The 21,366-nt window shown below is 43.5% G+C and overlaps 2 protein-coding genes across 8 annotated transcripts in view; one reads left to right on the top strand and one right to left on the bottom strand.

Moving 5' to 3' along the window:
- Window positions 1–6,715, top strand: part of LTO1 (LTO1 maturation factor of ABCE1) — a 35,369-nt gene extending 28,654 nt beyond the window's left edge. Inside the window, exons 5-7 of one of the 7 annotated variants that reach the window (XM_044435643.1) lie at window positions 81–317; window positions 1,420–1,485; window positions 5,396–6,715. In XM_044435643.1, the coding sequence (XP_044291578.1) occupies window positions 81–317; window positions 1,420–1,485; window positions 5,396–5,434 (342 nt within the window). In that variant the 3' untranslated portion in view covers window positions 5,435–6,715. Of the gene's footprint in view, window positions 1–80; window positions 318–1,419; window positions 2,102–5,395 lie in introns of those variants that run through there. The other 6 variants (XM_044435641.1, XM_044435642.1, XM_044435646.1 and 3 more) reach the window with 6 other exon arrangements.
- Window positions 1–21,366, bottom strand: part of CCND1 (cyclin D1) — a 25,192-nt gene extending 3,826 nt beyond the window's left edge. The window contains exons 1-4 of the mRNA XM_044435640.1: window positions 20,796–21,366; window positions 18,917–19,132; window positions 17,798–17,957; window positions 11,116–11,264 (exon numbers count right to left, since the gene is read on the bottom strand). Of these exons, the coding sequence (XP_044291575.1) occupies window positions 11,116–11,264; window positions 17,798–17,957; window positions 18,917–19,132; window positions 20,796–20,993 (723 nt within the window). The 5' untranslated portion in view covers window positions 20,994–21,366. The remainder of the gene's footprint in view (window positions 1–11,115; window positions 11,265–17,797; window positions 17,958–18,916; window positions 19,133–20,795) is intronic.

The raw sequence follows: 21,366 nt of genomic DNA, 5'->3' as shown, positions 1-21,366 counted from the left end.
TTTGGTATGGGGTCTTACTGGTTTCTATGATTTTATACTAATTTTGTTTCTGTTCTTTTTGTGCACACTGCCCTTTCTAGCCAAAGAATGGGGAAACAATACTGAATATACCCACATACAGGCAGACATACATGATGAAATGCAGGGCATTTGATCACATGGACAGATTGTACAACATGCACAACTTCTGGACATTTGTTCAATCGGTGATAAGACAGAAGGAGAAACACGTACTGCAAATAAGGAGCATCACAAGCAACTGTTGGCAGCCATTTCCTACCATGGTCAGCAGAAAAGCCAGCAGTAAGTGGGCCTCCGTGAGTAACGTTTCCTTTGCGTCACATAGCACTTAAACATTGGAATTATTAACCAGGGATGCTACCATTCATTCATAAACAATAACAACATGCAAGCTGAGAGGAGTAAATTTGACCTCTTTCATGACCACGTATTTCTGTGCAATGTTTGAGTAGTAAAAGAAAATGGATTAGACAGGATCCAACCTATTATCTCTGAGTGACTGTATCCTGAGGACAGGAGAACAAAGGACAACAACACATTGCACATCATCAGATTTTCTCCAACAAGTTGCAGTATTACCAGCAAATGTTCTGAGGCATCATTGTCTCCTATCCACCCCTCTTTACGCTCCTCCTGTACTTGAAAGGGTTCCTCTAGTCACCTCAACTGATGGGGCATTTCCCTTGCACATTTGCAACTGGTCTGTCTCCAAATGAATGGGGAACTATGCAAGTCAGAGCATGGCACAGCATGTGTGGGCAGACTTAAGGCTTCCTTGATCTACGGGTACAAAATAGTGACTGAGAGATGGATGGAAACAGATCCAAAATGGTGGCTCAGAAGGTGCAAGTCACTTGTGTTATAGCATCCTACGACTTACACTCAGGGGTGGCTTCCATGTATAGTTACAGATCTACACATAGTACAGATTAGAGATACGTGACAGAAGGTGGAGAAAAAACCCATTGCTGCTCTTGCTGAACGGTGTCTTGTGCATCTCCTTCCAGTGATCTATCAATATATCAAGATCTAACTTTCGCCTGAGCCTACTACTGTGCCTAAGTGCCAGGCAATAAGAAAGTCATTGTAACCAAGGACCCAGACATGAAATCCCAGTCTGCATCTTCCTCAAAAGTTCTAAATGGCTTGCTGCAGATGAAATCTAAAGGAGATGGAAGTAGCCCTAATAAAATACTTAACATGAAAACAAAGATTTTTGCAAGCACTTTCTTTACTTTCTAATTCAACGGCTATCATATAGACCATTTCATGCATACAACAGAGGCTGAAAATACACAGGTTTTAGAATGCTAGCAGTTAAATATCATAAATGGCAAGTGTTTCTCTTTCATCTCTACCTATTACAAAGCAGTTCAAACAATTTGTTTCTCATTGCAGGAAAGCATGAAGGGGCACAGGGACAATGAAGTCCAAAGAAGATGGAGCCAAGCAACACTCCAAAATGTAGGTGGCATTCATACAGCTAGCCTAACTGTAGCCTTTTTCTGAAAAAGTAGCAAATTTTAGGGCTGTTAACAATCCTTGAAGACTAAGCAATAAACAAAAAGAAGGGCCTAGCATCCTAAGGCTAATGCACTGTGAATATTTGGTGCCATAGGTCTCTACCCTGTTTTTGTGGCAGACAACCATGATGATACTGCTTGTGAAACAGACAGGGTAGCTAGGAATTAAAAGCAGAACAAGACCTGGAGATCACCAACACATGTATTCTGGTCTATCAGGGTGACATCTCTCTCCGTGTCAAGTCTCCATTGCATCTCTCCATTGCAACAACAGCTGCCTTAAACAGGCAAAACAAACAATCCCACTGCAGTTTGACAAAATTCCTCCGACTCACTGTTTACTCCCATCTTTCTAACAAACATCGTAAAAGCTCTTCTCAACATGTTTAACTCTGTGCATTAAGAACTTTGAAGTTTCCTTTTGGGATTGACTTCTCTGATTTAACCTATGACATGGGCTAGCCCTTGCAGTGAACCCAGTCTTCCATGATAAATTGCCGTCAAAAGTGTTAGGATGTGCATGACTGAGAATGAATGTTGTTTTCCTGAGATGGTGACCTGCCTGCTGTTTTCTTTATTTTCCTGTTTCAATTCTGCCTTCATTCAGAGGCTTCTTGTGTGATCTACCAGCTTTTCACTGATTCCACTGCCACAAGAACCTTCTCTACCACACAGCATTTGGGGTGGTGCGGAGCAGGGGGGTGGGTAAAATAAGATTAAAAACCCAAGCAAACAATTCTCCGCAAGATTCTTTGGAGAGAGAGGGGAGCTTAATCCTACCACTAAGCAGATCAGACCATCAGTTACAGCTCACTGAAAACAAATAACCTTTAACCTTTACTGGTTTAAACTCTAGTGTAATATTTCCTCTTGACAGAGACACAGTATTTTAAATGGCAAAAAGAAACACCCAATGTCCTAGAGTCATTATGCCGTAGGCTCCCTACATACCACTGGCCTTTCCCAAGAAAGAAATGAACATGGTGTCTCCATGGCATGAAATACCTCCTCTGATCCCACAAATTCTTGTTTAGAAGTTCCCAGGAATAATTTGCCTCAGAAAGAAATGTAAAAACTAGGTTTTCATAAAGGGCTTTCTTTTTTCAAAATAAGAATTGACTCTTGCTTTTCCTTGAGGTTCATGTATGAAATTGGATTGTCTCAAGTCTTCTGTTGAGATTCTGTACGTGCAGAGCCAGTTTCAAACATAACATCTAAGATGAATATTATACACATCTAATTACAATTAGATTTACAATTACAGAATTCTCAAAACCTAAAAACAGGGCTACAACCCTAAATAAAACAATAGGCCTTGTAAACCCCCAACTTTTACGTGGCCCCTAATACAGCAATTCACGCTGTGAAACTTGGTACCACATGAAGAAGAATCCTCTGCTCCTTCCCAGCTTTCGGTCTGTAAGATGAGCATTTGTTTCTGTTCAGCCTCACAAGATCAGTGGAGCAAAGCATCATGCTAACTATCCTCCCAAGCTTGGAATCCAGTGGTGGACCATCTGAGCAGGCACAATATGACACTAAGGTGCTTTGGGGGTGCAGGGCTTGCTAACAGAATACACTACACCCAAGCTCCAATCCTCCTTTCAAGCTTGGAATGGGGGTGCCGAGAGAATATTGTGCTGCTCTTGGAATGATTCCTACTTCTTCTTCAGTTTCAAGTCTAAGAGGAGGTTGAGGTCTGACAAGCTGCATTTCCAAGGTGAGAGCAGCAGCTATGATGCTGTGAGGCACACTGTGGGGTTGCCTCCCCATCAGCCTCTGGCCCAGTTCCAAGGTGGAGTTGAAATGCTGGAGCTCAGTATTTTGCAACTGGACACTCATCATGTTGAATGTGAAGTGGTGTCAGACAGTAGAGGGTCGTGACCTGTTCCCCCCTGGAGTAGAGGAAAGGACATGGTCCAATGGGGCAAAACTCAAGGTTTCAGGTTGGATGTCAAGAAGTACTTCCTGATAGTTAGGACCCCTAGAATATGGAATGGGCTTCCATGAAAGGTGGCAGGGTCCCCATCAGTGAGGGTGTTCAAGGAAAGACTGGACAAGCACACGCTGGGTATTACATGAGTGCAGCCTGCTGGAGTGAGGGGTCAGACTAGATGGCCTGAGAGACCCCTTTTGACTGGCTATGTTTCTATGCTGAGTGAGTGGAACAGCAGCAAAGGAGCTGTAACAACCAAGAAACTCCAGCATTTATATGGTTTTAAGAATGGTAAAAAATGTGTTGTTACATCAAGGAGATATTGGAGACAATTTGCCCCAAGCAGGGCACACGAATGTTGGTTGCCCTTGCCAGTGGGGCACTGATTTCAGGTGCTATCACTGGAAGATACGGAGAACTGCTCCATTCCGAAGAAGCCCAACACTGGGTGAGTCCTTCACGTTGTCTTGGACCTTCTCCAGTACCCAGGATTGGGACAAGACATTTTGCTACCCAAGTCAAAGGACAAGGTAGTGCCCCTTTCCATTCCATAGACAGATTAGATGGGCAGGTAACTTGACTTCAGTACTAGCAATTGGATGGGGGTCACTCTGTAGCACCATGATAGGGTCCTGCCCTGTTGAGCACATGCAACTATATAATCCAAGAGATCAGCCACTGACTTATCTATTATTTTTATCTTAAAGACAGACACAAAACACATACACAGAGTTTGTGTGCATATTTTAATTAATTCAAAGTTGCTAAAATTCAAAGTATTGCAACCTTTGTACTGCAGTAGAGATGAAGATTCTGAATATAACATGTGTTTTTGTTCCTACAAATTTGGTCAGGAATTAAAATTGACAGATCTGAAATGACAAAGACAACCTTGTTGTGAAAGTTCAAATGAGCTAAGTGTATAGTCCTTGTGATGGAGGAGCAATGCAGATCAATGAACATCCACATGTTGAACAATAACATCTGCATAAGACACAATGCATTGTTTATGATTAAGTCTTGGACTCTACCTATGCTGGTACTGTACCCAACTTAAGGTCAAATGGCAAGTTCAACACAGCAGCTCATCCACGTGGCACCATCTTGTTCCCCCAACTGTGCCTAGGTTCAAAAGATCTTGTTCAAAATACCTCTGGAAGTTGGGAGAAAATTCATGCATTTGCTTTGCTAGCATGAACAAATATGTTTTGTTGTAACTAAAACAATTATTTGGCTAAAATGCAGTTGGTTTGGGGCCTGGAAAGCAAAGGAAACCAGCATACGAGAAAAGTAAATACTTTTCGTATTTACTGCCTGGTTCACCATGGATTACAGACAATATACTCTTGAGTGTGAAGAGAACTAAGGAATATTGACCAATTCACTAAAATGGACTGCAAATCAAATGTACTCATGTTCTGGCCTTAGAAATAAAGGCCAGGCAAAATTCTCTCTGTCTGGATGATGGGATCAGGAACGGAAGGAATGAAGGCAGCTCAAGAGTTTAGACTGTGATGATCCAACTTCTAGCTACTACGGATCAAAACCTAGGAAACTGAACTCCTACCAACATAAACCATAAAAGAATTTCAGTCAGATGATAGTAATTTTAACTTTTACTTTCTCATGGCTAAAGATAAAAGTTTAATTAGAAAATCTCTAAGCCTTCTTGATCACCTGTTCCAATAAAGTGCCCTGCTCTCATTTAAACTTAAAAATTTCTAAGTTCTTAGTTGCAGCACTGGCTCTACTTTGTTGTAATCTTTTATTTACAACCTCTATTATTGTATTTTATAATCTTACTATCTTACTGTTTTATTATTACTACTACTTTATGGCACTTTTATGTTATGGTATGACCCATGGTTACGACAATAAACTTATTGACTGAAATATATTTTCACATATCCAAAAGTGGTTTTTAATGCAGGCTTTCAAGACTACACCTGCATGACACATCATTAAAATCCATATACCCGCACAAGATAGATAGCAACTCCTATGTGGCAAGCAATCAACACAGGAAGACCGTTTTTTAATGGCCCATGACTTCTGGAGGCTCCTTGCAGCTCCTGCCTATGGCCATCTGAAAGCAAAGGTCTAACAGCGAGACTCTGAGGAGGTGCATGGGCTTGGCAGAAAAGTGCCCCCCCTGCCCAGCCACATCAGGTGATACAGTATGCTTGTGATATCACCTGAGGGCCCCAACTATGGGCATGCACACACACCTGTTGGGAACTCTTTCTCTTCAGAGAGCACAACCTGGGGCAGCTGTGTGTCAATGCAGCTTTCAAGCATTTGAATCTATCAAATCCCACTGAGAAAGCAAAGACCCAGAAGATATTAAAAAGGTTGAATCTTTCATCTCTCAGTTTGCATGGAAACAGCACTTTAAAGAACCAGAGAACAGAAGTGAGATTTGCCAACAAGAAGCAATGGAGCAATCCACCATTTGATGATCCATCACAGTATCCAGTCTACTAGAACATCCTAACAGAAAGAAGGTCCTGCTCTTTCCTGACTGCTCCCCACTTTTTCGAGTGTTCCACTTATTAGCCCTACCAATGCAAATGTAATAGTTAAGTATTATTTAAATGCAATTCCAAGACAAATGTAGTTCATTATTCCTATCATGGAGGTCAGAGAGTGAGGAAAAAATACTGCTGAATAAGGGGCCAGTCAGGCTGAGAGATCTGTTCACAACACTGAAGTATCAAGCCAGTGATACTGTCATACAGCTGGTTCAAGTTTGATTCTGGAAGAATAGCTTATGTCAGGGATGGACAGTGTCCATATTTTCTGGACTTCAGCTCTCATTTACTAGTATGGCCAATGGGTCAGAAATACCGGGAGCAAAAATTCTGCTTCAAAACATCTGGAGATCTATATCCCATCCTCCAACCTCCCAGGATCTACAGCATTGCAGGCTGAGCTGAAAGAGTAACAGATTTCCAGTATTGTAACATGTTTCACTGTTATATTGTTGGGGTGCATGTGCTGAGGCAGTAACTCCCTACAATACAAGCCCTTGTTCATACTTCCGCTCAGAGGCAGGGCTGAGCTATTACATTCCAGCCCCCAAAATCCTCCATTCAAGACACTTCTTAGGTGGCAGCATTGGCCAATCTATTTAAATTGGCCCTTCAGACCTTCCACTTCACCAAATACACAGTACTCAGTTTAATGCAGGCGAGTTGAGCTTCTCTATGCATGCTAAAACAGACACAAGCAAGTCCTGGCTCATCTTTTCTGTTTTTTTTTTTTTTGGGGGGGGGAGGACATCTCCTGTCCAATCACAGATAACTATATCATTTGGGATTCCTTCACTGATTTCTATCAGGGTGCAAGATCTTTTTTTTTTTTTTTAAGTGGAGGTTGGCGTCTCTGCCCTGTGTGTAGCTGTATGAGAAGAGAGGGGCAACATCAAAAGAGAACAGAGCAGGTGGGAGGAGGAGAAAAATGCACACAAGATTGTTAACAAGGAGGGGGAAAGAGAGCCAAGGGAAGGAGGTGGTGTGGGGGAAGCACATCAGAGAGAAGGAGGGTGGGCACAGGATAAAAGTAAGCATAGCACTTCATGTCCAGTGCATGGCAGAGCAACACTTTTTAGTTCAATGTAGAGCAAAGCTCTTTAGTTCACATTTAGGGGGGTTTTAAAGGATTTTGTAAAGTTGGAAAAAGTGCAGAAAAGGTAACCTAAAATGATCATGGGGCTGGATAATCTCCTCTATGAGGAAAAGTTAAGAACTGAGTAAGAGGAAGCATGATAGAGGTGTACAAGATTATGCCTGATATGGAGAAAGTGGAAAGAGGGACATTCTACTCCCCTTCCTGTGCACTAGAACCTGGGGTCACACCATTAAGCTGATAAGTGGGACAGTTAGGACAGATAAAAAGAAAGGAATTCTTTTCACAAGACACCAAGTTAACTATGGAATTCACTGCTGCAAGATGTGGAACGGGGCTGCACAACGCATGAAGGATAACACTACCAACAGCTGCTAGTCCTGATAGATTTATGCTGTCTCCAGTATCACAGGCAGTATGCCTATATACACCAGTTGCTGTATGCTAGTGTGTTACCTCGGCAGGATGCTGGACTAGACAGAGCCTTGGTCTGATCCAACATAGCTTAAGTTTTTATACTTATAAAACTGTAAATGCTACAAGTTGTATCCAGTGCGTCATCCTATTTCGAATAGGTCAACTTAAATAATTGCAACTTAAGGAAGATCAATATTTAATGCTTCACATTGTAAACATTTGCACAAATCAGTAATTGCTGAAATACCTAAAGAACAACATTTTAGCTCTTACATATTCAGATCTGCTCAGGGCAATCATATACGTGCCTCATGCAAACATCCCACTGCCTTTAATTTGGTTTGCTTCTTAGTTCAAGTGCATTTGGAACTGCGGCCTCAGTGATTAAACTGGGTTGTCTGCAAGATACCAACACTATCGATGTAAGTACCAGAGAAGCAGGGACACAGTCAAAAGAGGTACACTGATATTCTGTTGACCAAGGACCCCCCAAAATCCAAAGCCAGCCCTGCACTCAAAATCTAGCCCAAGGTAGGCAACCTGGAGTCCTCCAGATGCTTTGGACTTCATATCCTATTAGCCCAGCAAGGGGAAAGGGGACAAGGGGAAAAGCTTATGCAAAATAATAATAATTATTTGGAACACAGTCCTATGCGTGGCTGGACAGGAAAAGGTCCTACAGCTCCTAGCTAATTACACTACCTTGCGTAACACTCCAGATCTGGGTTGTTGAGCCTCAGGTCAGCAAGCCAAATCCAGCCTGCTGTTTCCCCAGGGGTCATGTATGATGACTTCCCAGATTTTACTGCATCTTCTGCTATTCTAAAAGGCTGAAATGCCTCTCTTAAGGCTTCGTTACTTTCACTAAGTGAAACTTTGCCAATATTTTAGTCCCACTGCAATGTGGTCCACACGAGCATCTCCAAAGTGGAATCCAGCCCTCAGGCTGAAAGAGATTCTTCAACACTCTTGCTATACAGAGAAGTTAAAAAGGCCCTTCTGGGAGTGGCAGACCCCTTCTGCACAGCAAGGGCAAGTCTGGAGCAAACCCTTCATTTTGGGCCATATACCCTCGTCTTTGAAAAACTTGACCAGCTCGCATATAAATGCCTTGTTGCGGGGGCATATCCTGTGGTGAAAACCTGTTCAGTCCTAAGTGTCAAAATATCTAAATATCACAATCAGTACATGGTAAGAGGTCACTTAGTTGCTGCTAAATGGCCTGCAATGGCAGAGGTTATGTATGCAGGAAAAAAACCTGAACAGTTCACAGATGCAGCTTTTGAGCTAGAGTATTTATATCATCTGCCTTCTTTGTGGCTACACCCAGATTATGAAAGTCTGTCTCTAATGAGGTTAGATTGGCCCTTCCTTCATTTAGCATTAGGCCAGTTGTTAAAATCTTAGTTCCCTTTGGTTGTTGAGTTATTTTAACTGTTTTATTTCTGCTACCTATTTTTAAATATAGTTTTTATCATGCTCTTTTATTTTCTTTGGTGGGATGTTGTTTTGAAGTGTGTGTATCATTTCAATGTTTAAATAAGCAGCCACCTTGGGGACCTTCTCCGAGTGACTCAGGAATCATTGCATAAATACATAAAACAGATCAACCTTAGTTCAGACTTTGAAATAGCCAAGATTAACTGTGAATCTAGACTACTGAAAATGAAACACTCTCAATGAAACCTTCAACTGGAATTGATGGAATTGAAACCAATAAATAAATAACTTGGAAAATAACCTGGATCACTACCTTTAAATTTGCGGAGTATGAACTCAATCCACTAAGCATCACCCTGGCACATCTGACATGCAAGATAAAGGGCCTACTTACAGGACTGGCAAAGGTATCAACTGGAAATGAACAGAGGAGATGCCCAGTGGCACACTGGACTGAACTGTATTCTAGCATCCTGAGCACCCCTCTGAGAAGCTTACTTGTTTTCAATTTGGCACCAAGCAGGAAATAGCCAGCATGCAATATAGCAGAAACTTGTGTCAATATGCCATCTCGGCTTGTTCTCATTGGCCTGGTCTGTACATAATGCTAAGCCCTTGTATAATTGCTGAATTCTGGGCTGTCAGATATGTGAACACAGTCTTGAGAATAAACCATGGTTTGTTAGCCATGGACAAGGCAGACAGAGATCCCATAGTTTGTTGTGGGCTTAGAAACTGGGTTGGTTAAGCTATGTTATGTGTGAACCTAGGGCTGTGGGCCACTCATGGATTGTTTTGCCAGGTTACTTCCCCACCATCCTTCTGCATGCTAATAGTTCAGAACCTCAAAGGCAACTGAGTTTCAAGGAAGGAGGGGGCAAAACAGGCAAGCAAATAACCCAAGAATTCAGAAAACAAACCATGGCTTGTTTGTGCAGGGCAACAATAAATGGGTTAAATAGACCATGGGTTAGCAGCCTATGTGAAATAGGTCACTGTATCAAACTGGCTCAGCTAGAAACTTCTTTTTGCTATCCAGATAGTGATGGACCTAACTGCATGTGATATCTATGACACATTACTTGCATTAACTAAACACATCTGATCCTGAAATAAAAACTTTCCTTAAGTATTACAAACTATAATATTTTGAAGTAGCAAAACACAACAGAATGACACTATGCATAATACCAGAGTGAGGCAAACATTTCCAAAATACAAAATACTCTATTTGTTATGAAGTCACAAGATGCTTAGGGGCCTAATGTGATTTACAAGGCCTGCTTTTGGACTATTTTGTATATTTATGGACATATGAAATGAAGGCTTTAGCCCTGCCTCAAAGATTCAGTTACAAGCCACAGGGCTGACTTTATTTGACTCATTGTTGGCACTGGGAGACCTCACAAGAACCTTTTTCAAGAATCTATTTATTGGGTTTTTACATTGTTCCAACACAAAGCTAAACTCTGCCCCAACTTCACACACCATTAGGGCATGGATCATTGACTTTAGGTTTCCCTTGTAGGAGCCCTTCCTGCCCATTCATTCATGAAAGGTTTATTGCTCACTAGTTACTGAGGAGCATCTCCAGGAAGCTGCAGGGCAAGGGGGGTGGGGGGAATCCTATGAGGACTATCCACCTTTACAAAATTATGGGACAATCCTCCGTACAGGGAGAAAAAAATGAATTTTGCAAAATGCAGCAAACTAACCGGATAATTAAAAACCCCTTAAGAAACTTTTCCACATCATGTAGCATTAAAAAGAACTCAAAGCTAAAAATACTATCAATTCCATTTAGTGCAAACATTACTCTGTAGACTTATTTTAAAGGATTCTCTTCTCCAGCTTAAATTACCTATAAACCAAATCAAGAATACCTTGATTTAAGTGCTTTCTCTTTCTTTCCTGGATGCTTGTTCATTGGAAGGCTGAGAACATGTCTCAGCCCATGTAATATGACAGTATGACTTCCAATTATGGCAGAATTATGTACATGATCACATTTGGAGAAGACAAACTAACATGCGCAGAACAACTTTAAGAATCCACACACAACGAATGCTACATTGAGGCGCCTAGATATATCATGTCATTATTTATGCCGCAACAACAAAAAAGTTAAGTAGTGGATCACGAATTACTTACCGGGTCACATTTGATAACTTTTGATAGGAAATGTGTGAGGCATTGATAAGAGAGAAAAGTATTAGTGTTTCCAAGGTGAAGGCCTTGCACGGCGGCGACCACACTACCAGCGGCAATCATGGAAGGTGGGTTTGAAATAAATTTAACATCTGTGGGGAAAAAAATGAATACACGGAGGTGAGCTTGCTCATACAGATCATCCCATTCTACAAGCAACCCAGATACAAACAAGCAAATTTATCCAGTGCAGAAATAAAATCTAGATAGATACCTTACAACTTAAACTTGTAGACTAAGACAGCATCAACACTGTACAGCGGACTTGCCCAATCTGATGCTGTCCAGCTGTGTTGGAATGAAACACCCATCATGTTTCACCACTGGTTATGCTGATTAGGACTGATGGGAGTTACAGTCTGACACATGGGAAGGACACAAGCTTGAGGAGGGCTGTCCTAGAACATCTCCAGAATGTTTCCTCTTCTGGAAAATATCCTCTTCCTGTTAACAGGTCCATCTACACCAAACTAGTCCTGTAGGCAGATTCCTCGGCATGATGCCCTTCCATCAGTAAAGCACACAGGTAGCAGACCAGGGGCTCTATGGCACAATGTCTATGTCTCATCACATCAAACTGAAGGGCAGTCCCTCGGAAACCTGACCATAATTGTGCGTTCTGCTCAGTTCATGTTGGGTCACTCACAGGCAGCTGAAAAGGTCATTTGTCACCCACTGATAAAGGATCTGCTGGTGTCACCAGCAAAGATGCCTCATCTCAGCCCAGACTGCACCTTAGCGAGTTTTCCAATTTCTCTTCTATTCAAGCTTGACATCATTGCTTAAGCTCTGAGCAAAGCAGCTTCTAAAACTCCCATCATGTATTTACAAAGTAATACTTCCGAGTTCAATGGGATGTGCTTTAAAGTAAGCAGGCAGGAGTTTGGTGTCCAAGACTTCAAGTTTCAGCAAGCTCTTTGGGATGTGTTCCCCATCTGAATATACTTCCACCCATCTATTGCTAAGCAAACCATCTTGCCACTCTTCCCAAATAAAGCTGAAAAATCAATCCAACTGATCAGGAGTGGGCAACCTGTGGTCTTCCAGGTGTTTTGGCCTGTAACTACCATCATGCCTCACAACTGGCTATGCTGATTAGAAGTCATGTGAGTTGCAGGTCAGAACATCTAGAGGGACCTCAGAATGCAACAGCAGCCACGATCCCCAAAGTGGCAAGCTGGCGGAGGGACTAAACTTCAACGAACACTTCCTCTCATAAATGTTTCTTTCCGACATTTTCTCTTATCAACAGCTGCCTTCTATCCAGGCAGCGGGAATTTCATGTAAATGCGGCATAACAGAATGAAGCGGGTCCCAAGCACTGGCAGACAATCAGTTACATTCTGATGTGACACCATGCTGACAAGAGCCTGGGCCCACATCCAGGTTGCATTGCTGTAGGTCTTGCTACAAAGCCACTCCCATGCTTGCTTGGCCTGTAGCTGCCATCAAGAATGTTACTCCTTTTTACAACAACAACAAAAAGTAATCATTTACATTTTTAGGCTTCTGAGCAGGCATGTTTGATTCATGCCCACATTTGACCATGACCAGGGATTAAGAGAGTGAGAGCACAGCTCAGTATCTAATTGTTAGCAGGAAAACTGAACATGCCAATCTATGTGCCTCAACTCAGGAAATCCTCCCAGCAGCCTGCAAGCAATCCATCTTCCCACCTAGGAGCCCCAGGCCATCAAGGAAATCTTGATTATCAAGCCCACAGGCCGCCACGGAACCCACTGGCTATAAATGAAACATTTTAATGGTAAATCAGAAGCCTCTCCAAGCACCCTAATTGGGTGGAAGAGTTAGGCAAAATTAGCAAAATGAAAAAAATTGATGCACACAAAAACCCACCATGCAAACTGTTTTATCAACCAAGTCACATCAAGACTATGAAAAATTCCTGTCCCTTGTTTACCATAATGGGTGGAATTCAACAACACACAAAGTGGGTGTCCAATCTGACATCAGGCCTTTCCCCTCCCAGTCTGCTCTGGAGGCTTCTCAGCCCCGCTGGAGTAGATTTTAAGGGCACACAGTGGGGAGAGGGATCACTTTCTCCCCATTCCATGGACAGAAGCTGTTGCATCTGTGGGAGGGCATCACAGGATACCACCCATTTTAAGTAATTGCTGCAAGCTGGCATTTTATAATAGGGTTGTGTCTTTTGAAAAGGGTTAGCAATTATTTAGGGAAAGGAGATAATTTACAAATCACTAGTATTTAAAAGCTACTGTAGTGGAGAACTACACTTGGCCAAGTGTTCAACAAACAGAATTTTAAATGATCTTAAAACAGCTTACCCCCAAATGTTTTGAACTATAGCTCCCAGAATTCTTAACCTCCTGGCTAGCAGGATGGAGCTCATGAGAGCTTAAGTCCAAAATATCAGGAAGGCACCAGACTGGTTAAGGCTTCCCAATATGCAGTCTCTCATTACTCAGCTATTATGCCTTGACCGAGATGATAAATCCTACCAATTCTTATTTTATAATGGCGTATCTTTTTATCAGAAGTCTTGGCATTTATGCACATGCATGGATCCGTACAAATTAATGCACAATTGCAAAGGTTGTTCCAGTAATTTCCCATTTCCCCCAGAAACCAAACAAATTATTGCTGTGAAGCCTTCAAATGTAATATAGGAAATATTAGCCCACCTAGATTTGATTTGTCCCAAACTTTATTTATTTATTACATTTGTATGTCGCCCCATAACCAACCTTCTCTTGTATTGACTTAGCTGTTGCATTTTTCAACAACTTGGAACAAAATGTCCCCACTTTTTTAAAAGAAAAAGAGAAAGGAGGTGTGGGGAGAGAGCAGTCCAAAATGGACAGGATTCATGAGATCACTCAAAGAGCCCCAAGTTTGGGAATCTAGAAAGCACTTCCTTTTAAAGGGGCAATAAACAAGAACATGAATTCCTAGTCACGCCCCTCTTTCTTTCCAAGGTGGAAAAGTGATAATGAAGTTTAAATGACCAGTTTGTGTCTGTCCCCAGAACCACTCTAGACAGGCCGCATGGACAGACTTTTTTGTTGCGACACAACAAGGAATTATTTGTGGCAGAGAAGAGACCACTAATTTCAGCATATTAATCAGGGGGCCCCTCTCGGCTGTAATTGGATGCCCCCAAGTGAAGAGTGTGGCATCATTGTCAGCCTCCATCGCCTCATCTTGTGCTATTGAGCGCTCAGGAACAAGGGGGGCTTCGGTGAGATGAATTAGACCTGACACAGCTACAATGGGGAAGGGGCCCCCTCAATTGAAGCACACATCCCCAGAAGCCTATCTGAGACTTCATCCAAAAAGAATAAACAACTTCAGTGTTGTTAAAAAGAGAGGGAGGGAAAGCGGGGGGGGGGGGGAGAGGAGAGAGAAGAATGCCAACCACCCTGAAGGGAAGACAAAGCAGGCATCTAGGCGCTGTAGCGCTTTAAAAAAAATTCCTAACAAGGCAAGTCACCCCTTTTCCTTTTTAAATGGAGCAGCAATCCCCTCCGTCTGGAGAGCTGGGGGCTATGAATGAAAATCTTTTCATTGAGGCAAATCAAAACTCTGAACATAAATCACCGGCTTGCAAGATGCAACAAGTTCCAACTGGTCACATACCTTGAGACTTCCAATTTTAGAAAGGCTGCGAGAATGGCAGAATTGTAGCAAACTCGGTTTCAAAGGAAGGGCTTTTTTCTCCCGGGGTGGGTCAGAGAGAGAAATCAGGCAAGAGTGAGAAGAAATTATCCTAAAGGGGACCCTATTTTGTTTGACAACCAGAAGGATGCAACAAAATCCTACACTATCTCCCAAGACTGGTTCCTATTTATTATTTTGCTTCTGGGACTTTTCCTTCGCAATAGTCTCAGCTTGGATCAATAGAACTCACTTCATTTGCATGATTCTCTCTTTTCCTTGGTCATGCCAGCACCCTATTAATTAAGCTAAAGAACTGCAGGAATTGGTGCAGTTTTTCTTTGCCTCCTCCTTCCTCCATCCCAAGCCTCCCACAGCACAAAAGGAGTCCTTGGTGAAAACATATTCACAACAAACAGAGCAAAACAAAAATTATGTTGGGTCAGGGCAAACAGCTGAAGGGCACAAATGATTTTTTTTAGCATCACCTTTGCTTGTGATCCTTTTTCTTCTCCGGAACAAAACCGCTCAGAGAACTTCAAACGTTGTGTGTCCCCCACACCACTGCCTTCACCTGCCTTCAACAGAGGGCATCCCCCTGGCCCTTCCATTATATGAAATCGAGGGCACAACCCTGCATGTCTACCTGAGCATGCCTCAAGCTGCACCCTTCATGTGCAGAGCTGTGCTGCCTGCAGCATCTTCTAAGAGGCCTTCTTTCTCCCATTTCACATATAACTGAGTCCATGCTCGAAAGCAATGCCAAGAGCCACACACATCTCTGGATGAAGCCTCATTCATTCAGACAGCAATTCTGTCACTCAGCCAGCGAAAACCTGGAAAATTGTAATTGCCACCACACAACAACAGCAAAGCCAAACCAAGCTACCGAAGGACCACGCACAACAGCATGTCCTCCTTCCCTGATCTCTCTAGACATCCATAGTCAAGTTTTTTAATGGCTTTTAAGGATACATTCATGAACATAAAACCCTATTAAGCACTGTTGACTTAGGCAAACTGCCCACTGACTTCACTGGGGTTGGGGGCTCCTTGTTGACCTCCACACTTCCTTTAAGCCTGCGTTAAAACATTTCTGGACAAGGTTTGTATTCACCCATTCATTTTCCCGTTCTATGTATGGGCATTTAGAACAAATGGTTTAAGATAGGCCTCCAAACATGCCCTTCTAAAAAGAAACATAACAACACTAACAGCAGATCAAAGTACTTGGCTCTTTGCAAGCGTCCAACCTTTGAACTATTCTTGTTTTCATCATTGTGGAACGGTTTCTGCCAGCCCAACAACCCAGGTTAAACATCCCCCATCCCAAAGAGAAGGCTGGGTGGGCATAAGAAAAGTTGTATGAGCAAGAAGGGTTACTAAACCTGTGCTGTGGCTACCAGCTAGGCTTGTCCCACCTCTGAGCTTGCTAGCTTGCTGTTAAGACCATTCATTTTTCTAAAATGGTTGGTTCTGTTAGTTAGTTAAAAACTATTTCAAAAATGTCCTAACAATTTTAAAAGGCTTGGCAAGAAACATGAAGCCACCTACCATCCTACAGTTAGGCTTCGGATGAAAGACAAGCTTGAAAGGTGCCAGTATTTACATATTTTTTTCTGTGGCTACCTCTCCAAAGCAGACCTTGCAGTAGGAAGGCCTGTTTAAAACCAAGACGGAAAATAAAATCAAAATAAAAATCTGCTTGATATTTTTCTTGGAGCCTTCCACAAAATTCATTTTCAGGTGTGTGACATCATTAACTCTGCTGAGCATTACCTTAGGCGTCAACGTGACCCTAGGGTTTTAAATGCAATTCAAGTGTTTAAGTTTAGAGAAGTCTATTTAAACCAAGCTGCCCCATGCTCATCTTGGCTTGTTCTCTTGGATGAGTCCTATTTCATAAAACTCAATATATACAAATCTTGGTAAGCCTAGTTTTTAAAAACACCAGCTAAGATCCCTGAGAAGCTTCTGTTCAAAGGAACATGTAATTGGCTTCCTTATTCTTCAACCATATGTAAACACAGTTTTCTGGAGAAAACTACATTTTCTCTAGCTCGGCTGTTTCTATTTGGCCTACCACTCTTCTCAAAAAAAAAAAAAGGTGGAAAAAATCAACAGCTTGTCTACCTGAACCACTGCAAAGTTGCAATGTTGCATTTCTGACACCATACTCCTTGCTTGTTAAGGATGGGGGGGGGCGGGGGCAGGCACAAGCAATCAAGGAAATGAAACAGCAAAGAAACGGGGGGGGGGAGTTAAAGAGTACAGGCATGCGCACGCGTGCACACAGAGAGATTGCCCTTGAAACCCAAAACCAGGCCTCTCTGAGAAATCCTGCAGCTTAGTCAGTGTCTCCAGCTCCTCCCGAGGCTTGAAGTGCACATGGCTTCAGCTGAGCACATGGTCAAGTTGGGTGCGGACAGCTGAAATGCAGCTCTCTGCCAGAGAACTTTAGCTGTGCACACGTCTGTGTTCCCCCTCCATGTTTCCTCCTCCACTTTTCTGCCAGCATTCTTTTCAGGATGGGGAAAGAGCAGAAAAGGGACAACATTCAAATCTTCCAGGGAAAGCAGACAGAAATACTTCACCCTGAAGACTTTAACAAGCACCACAACCTAACTGTACAGGCCTTCTAGCTTAGGAGCTCTTTGGCAGACTCCTGAAACTCTGATGCTCTACAAAAGACAACCATTTTAGGCCAAGCTACAAACACGGCGTTACATTGCCACATTCCTCAAAGTGTTTATTCCACCCTTGAAGCAGACAGGAAATGCCTCTTTCTGGAAAAACTCACCTTTGGCAAAGTAATCCAGGTTCTGGAAACGTGACAGTGCTTGGCGCAAGCCTAAGCAGCACTGAAATTTCGCACCCAATTTACAGGCTGCGCCCTACAGGATTCTGGGCAAGTGGGCAAGGGAAGAGGATGTGTTTGCAGGGGCACACAGACACACAACACGCCTTTTCGAGGGTGCAAGGCTCATACCTGTAGCACATAGAGCCACAAAAGTCTGGGCGTGTTTACGGATGATCTGCTTGCTGTCCTCAGCCACTGGCATTTTATTTAGAAAATGTTCAATAAAATCATGAGGGGTCATGGCCGCCAGGTTCCATTTCAGTTTATTCACCAGAAGCAGTTCCATTTGCTACATCAAGGAGAAAAGGGAAGGATGGGGGGAAGAGAAAGAGGTGGTTACCACGTTCTCCTTGATGCACGTGCAGCATTTGCCTGTGTATCGGCTACCCCTTGGGAAAGGTTTGACTTTAGACGTTCTACTTTGTGGAGCAGAAGCCATGATTTTGCCAAATGCAGCAGCAGCCATAACGCCACCAGAGAAGAACAGAAGCAGGCAGGAAAGGTGCCTTTCCACATGAAAATTACACAATTCGCTTCCCTCCCCCTCTGCCCCTCTTTTCCTTAGCACCATCATCACCCAGCTGCTCTGAACCAAGTGTTTCATTAACCAGATGTATGGCTTGTGTATCTGTTGCCACAAGAGGGCGCCAGCCACCCATTTTGCTCCCCCCCCATGTTACTTTATTTCTCTCTCTTGTGAGTTAATAATAAAGATTTAACATATTAAGGAATTTTCATTCAATTAATCTACTGCACAATGTGGGCTGCAGCTGCCTGGGGTGGATTAATACCCCAGTGTTAAATGCATTGACTTACTCCCCCACACTCTGCCCCTGAAAATGCGCCTAGGATTGAGGCTTAACCATCTGACCCTGGCACAAGTTGCATTTGGAAGTACTTCCGATTGAGTTCAATGGGTCTTACTCCCAAGAAGTCTGAGTACTGGATCGTTTCTCAGCTTTCTCATTCTGAAACAGCGAGAACTGGGGTCACCCTAGCTAAATATCCAATTGTATTTATTAAGCTTCAAGTGGTCTAGAATGAAGCTTGTATAGATTTTGTAAGAAAGAATTCAAATGGCAAAACTCTAAATAATTATCAAATTCAATTGGGAGCAGTGGGGAAGGAGATGTTGGGGGAACCTAAACTATCAAATCTTGGGGAGAGCTGAAGAAGCAAATCTTTTTCTACTTTTTCTTTATGCAATTTGTTGTTCTGTTTCCCCGATGAGGTAAAATATGGAATTACCAGTAATTCATTGGGTCTAATGGAGTTATCAGTGTAAATACACAGTTTTTCTGCAGTTAGGGGAATTGTTTCCTTCATTTTTGAAGCCACGAACATACAGGTAGCTCCCAGCAGTTGCAAGCGGCTTTTCTTGAGGGGTTCAAAAGAAAGATATCTGTCCAAATAATTCATAGCCAAAGGGAAAACTTCTTCCTCACATTTCTGCTCCTCACAAACCTGCAAAAAATAAGCACAAGAAAAAGAAAAAGAAGAAGAAGATGATGATGATGAGAAGAGAAGAAAGGAAGAAGATAGGGAGAGGAAGACTGTTGAAATAAGCACTTAACTTTTGGAATCAAGGTATTCTCTTTTGCTTCTAGCAACAAACCAATTTTCAAAGAAAAATGAAATTAAATGAATTCGCTTTTTGAAAAAAAAAACCCCCAGCAGTGTATGTGGAAGAACTGAAAGAGAAAGTCGCAAGTGAGGAAAATGTGGCATTCGAAAACGTGGTCTGCGTTGGTTAGAAAGAGGAAGAAAATGGGCTTTTTCAGCCCCCCAATTCATTCACAGGCACCCAAACAAGCAAGTGGGGTTTCAAAATGTTGGGGGGGATGGCCTCGGTGCCCCCTATTGGTTTCAATTGGCTTGGGTGCTTCCGATCCCCCCCCTTTGCTCGAGACACAAAGGTGGCGTCGAGAGGCAGCTGCCAGCTTTTTCCCCAGACGTCATCTTTTCAAAAAATATTTAAAAATATTGAAAAAATCAGCAGAGGACCCAAAAGGGCCTGAAAACACCCCCCTGGCGATCCTTTACTGATCCCCTTCGGAATGGGGCACGGGGAACGCTCCAGTGGGACACCCCGAAGTCAAACTCCTGAGCCCCCCATTCCTCTTCTCTCTTCCCCTAGAGAAGCAATGTGCGACATTTGCCTGCACCCGGGCTTTCAAAAATTAATTAAAAATAGATCGGAGTCACGCAGGGTTTCGGAAAGGGGATGAAAATGTAGCTCAGTCCCCCCTGCTCTTGTTGAGACCCCCCTGAAACGTGTCTCACAGTGGGAGACCGAAATTCACACTCGTTTTTGCCGGGCGACCTTGCCGACAAGTTTCTGCTGCAAAAGCATGTCTTCCAGGGGGTGGGAGGGAGAGACCAGAGTCTCTCTCTCTCTCTCCTTCTTTCTCTGCTCGGAACAAAGAAAAGTTTCGAGCTGCAACTCCCCAAGGTTTGCAAGCCAAGAGCCCGATCTGTCTACTCGGCGGCCCCCCGGGGACCCCCACTTTTCTCTGCTCCCTCCGGCGGGCTTCTCCCATTCTAATTATTAATAAACACTCGGCCTTTGCAATAAAGAACAAAGATGGCGCATAATACTGGCACGGGGCGCACTTGCATACGTGTCCATGGATATTAATTTAAAATAAAATCCCGATCAAACTCATGGCAAGCTGGAGGGGCTGCCCAAGAGCCCGGAGGGGCCATTCTGGGGCTCGTCGGATCTAATGATCCTCGCCTTAGGATCCGGCAGACGGAAGGAAAGGGGGGACCCCTTTGGAAACTTCCAAAACTTACTTTGGGACCCCCCAGTCTTTCATGCTAGGTGGACTCCTTAGCCCCCCTGAGTCTTTTGTGACAGCGGAGCCTCCGCGTTCTCGCCTAACCAAAGTCTCTGAAAGAAAAAGAGGGGAAAAGGCATGGAGGGAGGGAGGGAGGGAGGGAGGGGGCGGGGGAGATCGCTCCTTTGCAATATGTTTTAGGGTGCAGGAAATGGGGGATGGGGAAAGACACGCACGCACGCACACGCACCACACGCACACACACCGTGGGACACAGGAATGGTTTTATTGCTAGAAAGCACAAGCTTTTGCAAAAAGAAAGCAGCAAAGCGAACCCGTTCACCAACCTCCAACATCCAAGTTGCCACTATTTTCCTCATATATGGTAAGATCTCCTTCTGCACGCACTTGAAGTAGGACACCGAGGGCGAGCAGGTCTCCTCCGCCTTCAGCATAGTTTGCAGGACCCTGTCATTGAGGAGGTTGGCGTCTTGATAGGCTCTCCGGATGGTCTCCACTTCGCAGCAGAGCAGCTGATGTTCCATGTCTGCCGCCTCCACCACCTCCTCCTTCGCTCCTTCTCCTGCAGGCAGTTCCGCTCAAAGGACCGAGTGAGTCCCCGGGCTTCTCTTCCCCCCTTCTCGGAGTCCCTCGGATGCTGGGCTCGCCGCTCCTGCCGCTGCTCCAGCCGCTACTGCTCCTGCCGCTGCTCCTGCCGCTACAGCCCTCTGGAGGCTGCAAAACTTTCTAACTTTCAACAAAACTCCTGTGTTGAGTCCCCGTGACGTGACTGTTGTTAAGCAGAGATCAAACGCGGAGAGAGAGAATGCGAAAGAGAGGGAGAGGGAGAGAAGCCAAAAGAAGGGGGCAGAGCCCTAAAGCCATCCCATAGGCTTCAAGTCCTTCCCCTTTGCTTAG

This window comes from Varanus komodoensis, unplaced genomic scaffold, assembly GCF_004798865.1.
Source record: "Varanus komodoensis strain SLA01 unplaced genomic scaffold, ASM479886v1 scaffold3, whole genome shotgun sequence".
In the NCBI taxonomy this organism is placed as follows: domain Eukaryota; kingdom Metazoa; phylum Chordata; class Lepidosauria; order Squamata; family Varanidae; genus Varanus; species Varanus komodoensis.
Note: the sequence above shows the minus strand (reverse complement) of the source record. Positions and strands in the feature narration are given on the sequence as shown.